At 31.9% G+C, this 8,615-nt stretch overlaps 5 protein-coding genes across 5 annotated transcripts; 2 read left to right on the top strand and 3 right to left on the bottom strand.

The window, feature by feature from the left end:
• Window positions 1-9: 9 nt before the first annotated feature.
• MTQ2 (S-adenosylmethionine-dependent methyltransferase) lies at window positions 10-654 on the bottom strand (the record flags this gene model as incomplete). Its single annotated transcript, XM_011275609.1, has 1 exon — window positions 10-654. The coding sequence occupies one exon, from the start codon at window positions 652-654 to the stop codon at window positions 10-12; it is 645 nt and encodes a 214-aa protein (XP_011273911.1).
• Window positions 655-1,494: 840 nt separating this feature from the next.
• Window positions 1,495-3,486, top strand: CLF1 (Clf1p; the record flags this gene model as incomplete). The annotated part of the gene is made up of 1 exon (XM_011275608.1): window positions 1,495-3,486. The coding sequence occupies one exon, from the start codon at window positions 1,495-1,497 to the stop codon at window positions 3,484-3,486; it is 1,992 nt and encodes a 663-aa protein (XP_011273910.1).
• Window positions 3,487-3,605: 119 nt separating this feature from the next.
• Window positions 3,606-5,015, bottom strand: MSL5 (mRNA splicing protein MSL5; the record flags this gene model as incomplete). Its single annotated transcript, XM_011275607.1, has 1 exon — window positions 3,606-5,015. The coding sequence occupies one exon, from the start codon at window positions 5,013-5,015 to the stop codon at window positions 3,606-3,608; it is 1,410 nt and encodes a 469-aa protein (XP_011273909.1).
• Window positions 5,016-5,276: 261 nt separating this feature from the next.
• BN7_3833 (uncharacterized protein) lies at window positions 5,277-5,585 on the top strand (the record flags this gene model as incomplete). The annotated part of the gene is made up of 1 exon (XM_011275606.1): window positions 5,277-5,585. One exon carries the CDS (start codon window positions 5,277-5,279, stop codon window positions 5,583-5,585), a length of 309 nt encoding a protein of 102 aa, XP_011273908.1.
• A 132-nt stretch (window positions 5,586-5,717) lies between these two features.
• Window positions 5,718-8,105, bottom strand: CFT2 (cleavage polyadenylation factor subunit CFT2; the record flags this gene model as incomplete). The annotated part of the gene is made up of 1 exon (XM_011275605.1): window positions 5,718-8,105. One exon carries the CDS (start codon window positions 8,103-8,105, stop codon window positions 5,718-5,720), a length of 2,388 nt encoding a protein of 795 aa, XP_011273907.1.
• Between the last annotated feature and the right edge of the window lie 510 nt (window positions 8,106-8,615).

The following is an 8,615-nucleotide window of genomic DNA, read 5'->3' as shown; positions in this document are numbered from 1 at the left end:
GAGTTGTATTTATTGTCTAAAAAATCTATATACAGAAAGATCTTCCCATCCAGCTTTCCTATTAATAACAAGTTCACTATTCCAACCTTTGGTTTTTAGTTTTTCAGTGACTTCTTTAGGTTTATTTCTAGCACAGAACAAAATATATGCAATTCCATTTTCTGATAAAATTGAATCAAAATTATTTAATAATCTTTCTGTAACATCCATACCTTCTGGACCACCTAAAAGTGCAAGATCCAACCATTTATAATCATCTTCTGTTTGAGGTATTTCTGGAACTTCTTCAGCTGGAACATAAGGAGGATTGAAAATCATAATATCTATTTGATTATTTCTTATTGAAGTTGTTAAATCTGACTGTATAGAATCCAAATAATTTGCACCACCATTTTTGATACTTGTTGCCTTGGAACTTTTACAAGCATGTGGATTCACATCAGTAGTTATATAGAGACCATTGGGTATTATATATTTGTGACAAAATATAGTGACAACACCTGAACCTGAACCTATTTCAACAACTAGTGGGTTTTTGAATGTTTTTTGAAGGTAAGCTTGTTCTTGTTCTAAGGCATCTAAAAGTAAGAAAGAATCTTCTGCTGGTTCATAAACTTTTTCAAAATCAGCGTCGACTATTGGAGTAGAGTACATATTCAACAAATCTTGATCCCAATATCCTCAAAATCTTCAAGTAATTAGCGCATTGAAATAATTGAAATGAAATCATCTCTATGGTATAACTTTTCATTCCCGGTAAGCACACTCCGAAGGCCATTAAAATCTCTCGTCAAAATGCTTTAAACAAAAACTACAAAATCCATAAAAGAATCACAACTTCAACAATCATACAACAAAGAAAACAATCGTCACAATGCAAATCAAAGTGAAAGTGGGTATTTGTTGATTTTGAAGTAGGAATCAGAACAGTCATACTAACAATCCATTAGACATTAACAGGAAAAGAAGTAAGTAACAATTCAGCGGGTTTTTTTATGTCAAATGTTCAAGTACTGACAAACCTCTCAGATCAACATTGATGTTGAAGGATCAGACAAAGTAAGTGATTTTCAGATGATTAACCCATAATTATGGTCATGCTAACATCAACAGATCCTACGTATCAAGGAAATAATGGAAGAAAAAGAAGGTATTCCTCCAAGTCAACAAAGATTAATTTACGGTGGTAAACAAATGTGAGTACACCCAACACACTCGAAACAACCTAGAATAATCAGAACAAGACTAACAAACGACACAAGGAACGATGACCAAACCGTGGAATCATACAAATTAGAAGCTGGTGCCCAATTGCACTTGGTTTTAACTCTTCGTGGTGGTGCTTCAATATAAAGGATTAGAAATGGCTGATATTACGTAATTTATGATTAATTATTGTTATTTTTTTGACGTTGTAGATTTAGTATATACTGAAACTTTTTAGTTAGACCTTTTGTTTACATGTACTTGTATTTATGGTAAAGGAGTTAATCAATGGAAAAGAATAGAACACCCGCTGAGTTTCAAATCTCAGCAGAGCAAATTTTGCTCGAAGCTTATGAAAGAAAAGATGAACCTTTAAACAAGACAAAAGTAAACATTGCAGATTTAGAAGAACTTCATGAAGCTCAAAGACGTCAAAGACAAGAATATGAAGATGCCTTGAGAAGAAATAGATTAGATTTTGGTCAATGGATGCGCTATGCTCAATACGAAGTTGATCAAAAAGACCTACGAAGAGCAAGATCTATTTTTGAAAGAGCTTTAGAAATCAATAGTCATCATGTACCATTATGGATTAGATATATTGATACAGAATTAAAATCAAGAAATATAAATCATGCAAGAAATTTATTTGATCGAGCTGTTACATTACTTCCAAGAATTGATAAACTTTGGTTTCGTTATGTTCAAACTGAAGAAACATTAGCAAATATCATTGGTACAAGAAATGTTTTCAATAGATGGATGCAATGGCAACCTGATGTTCCAGCTTGGGATGCTTATATCAATTTTGAAAAACGTTATGATGAATTTGATAACGTGAGGAAGATCTTCAATCAATATATCAATGTTCATCCATATCCTGAAACTTGGATTAAATGGACCAAGTTTGAAGATGAATTTGGAACTTCTGATAATGTACGTGAAGTTTATACTGCAAGTATTGATGTATTATCAAGTGAAAAATTAATTGCTAGTTTTGCTAAATGGGAAGGTTTCCAAAAAGAATGGGAAAGAGCTAGAGCTATTTATAGATTTGGTTTGACTAAATTCCCTGAATCTGCATTACTTAATGATCAATTATCACAATTTGAAAAACAATATGGTGATAAAGATGGTATCGAAGATACAATCTTATTGAAAAGAAAGAAAAGATATGAATCCGAATTAAAAGAAGATCCAAGAGATTTTGATAGTTGGTGGGCTTATTTAACATTATTAGAAGATTATCCTGTGTCTGTTCAAAGAGAAGCTTTTGAAAAAAGTATTTCATTAACCCCTATAGAAATTGAAAAATATGCTTGGAAAAGATATATCTTATTATGGATACGATATGCTGTTTTTGAAGAATTAAATGATGAATTTGAAAAAACAAGAGATATTTATAAAAAATTAACTAAAATCATACCCAATAAAAAATTTACATTTAGTAAAGTATGGATCCAATATAGTGATTTTGAAATACGTCAAGGAAATTTAACTCAAGCTCGTAAGATCTTAGGTTTTGCAATTGGTTCATTTCCTAAACCTAAAACATTCAAACATTATATTCAATTAGAAATAAAATTAAAAGAATTTGATAGAGTACGAAAAATTTATGAAAAATTCATTGAAACTTATCCAAATGATTCAAATGTTTGGATCAAATATGCTGAATTAGAAGCTGATTTGAATGACTTGGATAGATCTCGTGGTATTCTAGAAATCGCTACAGAACAATTGAATGGAACAGATTCAATTAATGATATTTGGTTCAAATATGTTGAAATTGAAAGTGATCAAAGAGAATATGGGAAAGCTAGATCGATTTTCAAAAGATTTTTGGAAAGTAATAAAAATTCAACAACTATTTGGATTAAATATGCTCTTTTTGAATTAGGTATCCCAACAAAAGAACAAATTGATCAATTTGAAAAAGAACAAGCTAATCAAGATGAAGAACTTGAATTTGAATTTGATATTTCTGAAGAATCTAAAACTCGTACACGTCAAGTATTTGAAGATTCTTTAACACATTTCAAATCTCAAGGTTTGAAAGATGAAAGAGTTATTATATTAGAAGCTTTTAAGAAATTTGAACAAGTTCATGGTGATCCAACTACAATTTCTAAAATTGAAAAAAGACAACCAACAGTTGTTAAGAAAACTAAAACTTTGGATGATGGTTCAACTCAAGAATATTATGATTATGTATTCCCTGATGATAAAAAACTTTCAAAATTTTTGGAAAATGCCAAAAAATGGGCAAAACAAAACAAATAAGACATATTCCATATGTGTTTTGTATGTAATTACAATATAATTTACAATAAAAATATAGAATCATTAAATCATCGTAGCTTTTATAGTTAGTTATACATACAAAATATGTTATACATACTTCATTTTGGTTCTTCTTTTTTAACCTGTTCTAATCCTGGTGGTGGAGCTGGATTTGATGGAGGTGCTCCTAAACCAGGAGGTGCTGATAAACCAGGAGGTGCCCCTAATCCTGGTGGTGCTCCTAATCCTGGTGGTGGTGCTCCAAGGCCTGGTGGTGGTGCTCCAAGACCTGGTGGTGCTGATAATCCCGGTGGTGCACTTAGACCTGGTGGTGCACTTAATCCTGGTGGTGCCGATACACCTGGAACGTTTGGTAACCCGGGTATTGATGTAGCAGAATTGATAGTTGAGGGTATTGAGCTTGAAGCACTATTAGGAATTCCTGGTTGTAAATCTGTAGTATTGGTGGAAGTTAGTGGTGATTGAGTCGATATATTTCTCTTTTTCCAAGGTTGTTCATCTTGACCATTATTAGTATGATTATCAACATTAATATCTTTCAACATATTATCAAATTCTTGATCAACATTAAATCTTCCTTTATTTGGTGTTCCTCCATTTCTTTGTTTACAATCTCTTGCAAAATGACCTGTATTACCACAAATACGACAAACGACTTGTGAAGTATAATTAGTACGATTTGGACATTCCCATCTTTTATGGCCTCTTAATCCACAATATTGACATGGTCTATCTTCATCTTCTCTTAAAGTACCATTTAAAGCGGCTAACTCTCTTAGTTGACCACGTTTCAAATCATTTTGTCCCTCTGGTGTAGAAATTGCTCTACTAACAACACCTTTACATGCTTCAATACCTGCTTCAACTTTTTCTTCTGTATCAGCGGTAATTAAACAATGTAATGGATCTTCTAAATTGTTTTGTTGAGTAGAAACAGCTCTATTCTTACCTTCTTTAACAGAACCTTTACCTCTAATAGCAATTTTGGCACCTGAAGTTTCTTGTAAATTTCTTAAAGTATTACCTCTTGGACCTAATAAAAGTCCGATAAAATTTAATTCTGGATGTTCTTTAACAGGAATATAATATTTTTGTACCAAACTTTTCGGTCTTCTATAGTCAGTTGGAGCAACGTAATGAGGTACTAACCTTGCTGCTATATCAATCAAATGATGTCTTTCATCTTCAAGACCTTTTTTATATCTAGCTTCTCTTGTATTTGTTCTTTTACCACTTGCATCATATTGAGGTGGTGGTGATGGGGATCTTGATAATTTTTGAGGTGGGACTAAATCATTAGTGGATATCTTTTGAGTAATCTCATCAATTCTGTAAACTACTTGGTAAGCATCTAATTGTTCTGGAGTTAATATTCCATTGATCACAGTCGGTAGATTAACCGCATCTTTTATAGCATTATCTCTTCTAGTACGGCCCCATCTTGAAGTTCTTTCTGAGCCTTTGGCCACCGGAGAAGGTGATCTCCCTCTTTTCAAAGTCTCACTCATCGTCAATGATCAAATAAGCGACTACTAAAATTCCTCCTGATACAAACAATCTGAGTACCTTGTAAATTCTGTTGATGTTTATTGTCTTTTAATGCGATGGCCAAAGTTTTTTCTAAACATTCGCGAAACTTAACATCTGAACACCAACGCGCTTCAGAAAATCTCCATAAACAATACGAAATATCAGCTTCAGGAGCAAAATTGAACCAGAATTCAAATAAAAATCAATCACAATTTTGATAAACAACTGATTCTTTCAAGATGTCTTCAGGTCACGGTTTCAATGGAGGTCCCTCCCGCTGCTTTGGTGAATGGCAACGCTTCATCGAGTGCTACACCAGTGAGGAAACGTCGCATCCCGTCAAGTGTACTCCACACGCTGATGATTATTTCGAATGTCTACATCATAACAAGGAAAGAGCTCGTGTTCAAATGATACAAGCACAATTGAATAAGAACAAAGCTGATGCTAAAGAGAATGGTGAATCTCCAAACTCAATCGTTGTTACTAGACATTCATTACCTGAAACACTTGGGCTTATTGCAAATGACTCCACATCAAAGAAATAAGAGGCTCATGTTATTTATTTATTATACAATTCATATTTATTGATCATATTTATTCATATTTATTTATATTTATTTATTTATTAGAACTACAATACACACGGTTCAAAAGAAACTTACATTTATTCTAATTCTTTAAACGTAAGCCAACATTTGTCTAACGGCTTCACGAACTTCATAAAATAATCTACCAGGAGATCCATCAACAACAACATCACCATCAGAAATTTTTCTTACGGCAACAATATCATCAATAACTAAAGTACCTTCACCTTTAAATTCAACTTTATGAGAAATTGATAAAGATTTTTTCAATTCTGATAATTTAACATCACCAATAGCTAATTGTGTACTTCTAATATTTGCTAAAAATGCTGAGTCTTGTGATAATGGAGCTAAAACTAATTCATTATCATGTCTTGATGATTCCTTTTTATCCATATCTATATCATCTTTAGTATCAGCTTCAGATTTAACATCTTCCATCTTGACATCTTCATCTTTAATATTTTCTTCTTCTTTCAATTTTTCTTGTTCAATTTCCTTTTTAGTTTTAACACTACCAATAACATGAGCAACTGTGAATCCACCTGCAATTCTTTGCCATTTTAATTGATCAGCTAGTTTTTCATCCAAGAGAATATCAAATGATTGAACAGAATCTTTAGCAGATATTGGATCATTTGTTTTCAATTCAATAACTTCAAATTTATTATGTTTTTTAAACATTGTTAAAACACTTTCATTTGTTGTATTATCTGTAGAATCTGGTGATAAGAAAACTTTTTTAGGTTTTAAAGCTGGAATAATTAAAGATAATGATCTAATATCAACTAAACCTGCAAGATCAACATAAGTTAATACACATCTTGAATTTATAGCTAATTGAGATATAAATCTAGATTTTGGATGATGTAAAGCATCAAGATCTGAAGTATCATCTTGCTTTTTACCTTCATTCCATTTTTTCTTTTCACCAATTTGAACTTTATTATTTTGATTTTGTTTATGTCTTTTCATTTTACCAACGTCTTTTTCCTCTTCCCTAGTGAAATCTGAATGATTTATAATTTCACCATAATCATCAAATTTTGCCTTACGTGGTACAAATTGAAACATCTTAGCACGTCCTTTAGAAGATCTAACATCAACATCAATTGGTATAGTTTCAATTTTTTTCTCTTCACCTAATATATCTTCATCTTCAGATTCTGATTCTGATTCATCTTCAAATTGTGTTTCCTTTTTTTCAGATAATTTATTCTTTTTGGTTTGTTCTTTTAATAATCTTCTTTGTTTAACATGATTTTCATAATTTATTAGTTCATCACCTAACAATTCTTCCTCTCTAATTGGTTTAACATTTAATTGCTTTTGTAAAACAACGGGAACACCATCTTGAGCTTTACCATCAGGACTATTAGCTTGAGCCAATGATCTCCATGTATAAAATAGATCATTACCAATAGTATTCTCGACAGTTTTCTCTGTTAAAATAATTGTAGTTTTTTCATCATCACATAATGTAGTTAAAGCAGCTTGTGCAACTGAACCATCTTCAAATCCGGCACCTGATGCGAAAACAACTTTTGCACCTGGCATATTTAATAATTCATTAGGTTCAATAACTTGCACTCTAGAAGAATCAAATGGTGGTTGACCTCTTGTTTCCCATTCTCTAATAACAGCAGGTGCCATCCATTCTAACATACTACCTGCATAAGTTAAGTTTCTAGCTTTAGTATATGATAACATTAAAACTGGAATTGGTGCACTTTGTAAATGTTCATCAATTAAATGAACTAATTCCAGCATTCTACCACCAATTGAAGTTGGTAATAAAACAGTACCACCTCTTCCTAAAGTTGCATCAACTAATTCAAAGAATTTTTCAACTCTCTTTTTATGTGGTAAAACTGAACCAATTGCACTTGATGTTATAATAACTGAAGGTCTCATTAAAGTTGAATTTTGTAATAAATCAGCACCATTTAAAAAAGAATCTTTGGAATGATTCCATTGTGGTGCATATATGATTTTTTCTGGATTTTTATTAAAAGCCCAAATAGTACCACCTAAAGTATGACCAGCGTTTATAGCTGTTATTGAAAGACCATCATATTTCCCACGTAGATCTATAGTTTGAGAATGTTTCACCGTTATGATTTTATCAAAAGCTTCTTCAACATCTTTTAATTCAAATTCAGTATTTTTCAAAGGACCTATTAAACCAACAGATCTATATAAATCTAATGTAGCAACTCTTCCTAAATTAGTTGTCGGTAGTGTAGCATAAACGGGTATATTTAAATCTCTAAATGCTAAATATGCATAACAACCAATAAAATTTGTAGTTGGATGTGATAATACTATTATATCAATAGTTGGTAATATTTTATCTAAATATGAAATATCAGTAATACCATCCCAACCTGGATCTGCTAATACCCTAACACCATCAAATTCTAATAAAGCAGCTTTAGAATGACCTCCTTCAGGTGAAAGGCTTGTGTATGTGAACATTAGTAAAGTAGGATTTCAATGAAATGGATTGGAACGTCTTCTTTAAATTTGATAAATTGTTATTATTTTGATTTCTGTATTACGTACAATTTGATTTTTTTTTCAAAACATAAACTCGGACTAAAAAAACTTGACTACTAACAAAGAGATCGGAAACATCAATCGTGAGTATACACCAAAATAGCCATCTAATTCGCATTGAAATAAGTCAATTACATACCCCCTATTACACTTTCTATAATTATTCAAAAAAAATTACTCATTTCCTCCTCTAAACAAGAAAAAAACCGAATTTGATGCCAAAGCAGCAAAAATATGATTTCGCCCAGGATCGAACTGGGGACGTTCTGCGTGTTAAGCAGATGCCATAACCTACTAGACCACGAAACCACTTTTTCTTTTTTTGAAATTTTGCTGTTCGACTAGTTCGCTCTATGTTTTTATGGTTTGGCCACGGTTTCGCGGATTTTTTTCGCGCTTTTCCACCAATATTAATAAGGTAAACAAAAG

Source organism: Wickerhamomyces ciferrii, contig 00116, assembly GCF_000313485.1.
Source record: "Wickerhamomyces ciferrii WGS project CAIF00000000 data, strain NRRL Y-1031 F-60-10, contig 00116, whole genome shotgun sequence".
NCBI lineage: Eukaryota > Fungi > Ascomycota > Saccharomycetes > Phaffomycetales > Wickerhamomycetaceae > Hansenula > Hansenula ciferrii.
Note: the sequence above shows the minus strand (reverse complement) of the source record. Positions and strands in the feature narration are given on the sequence as shown.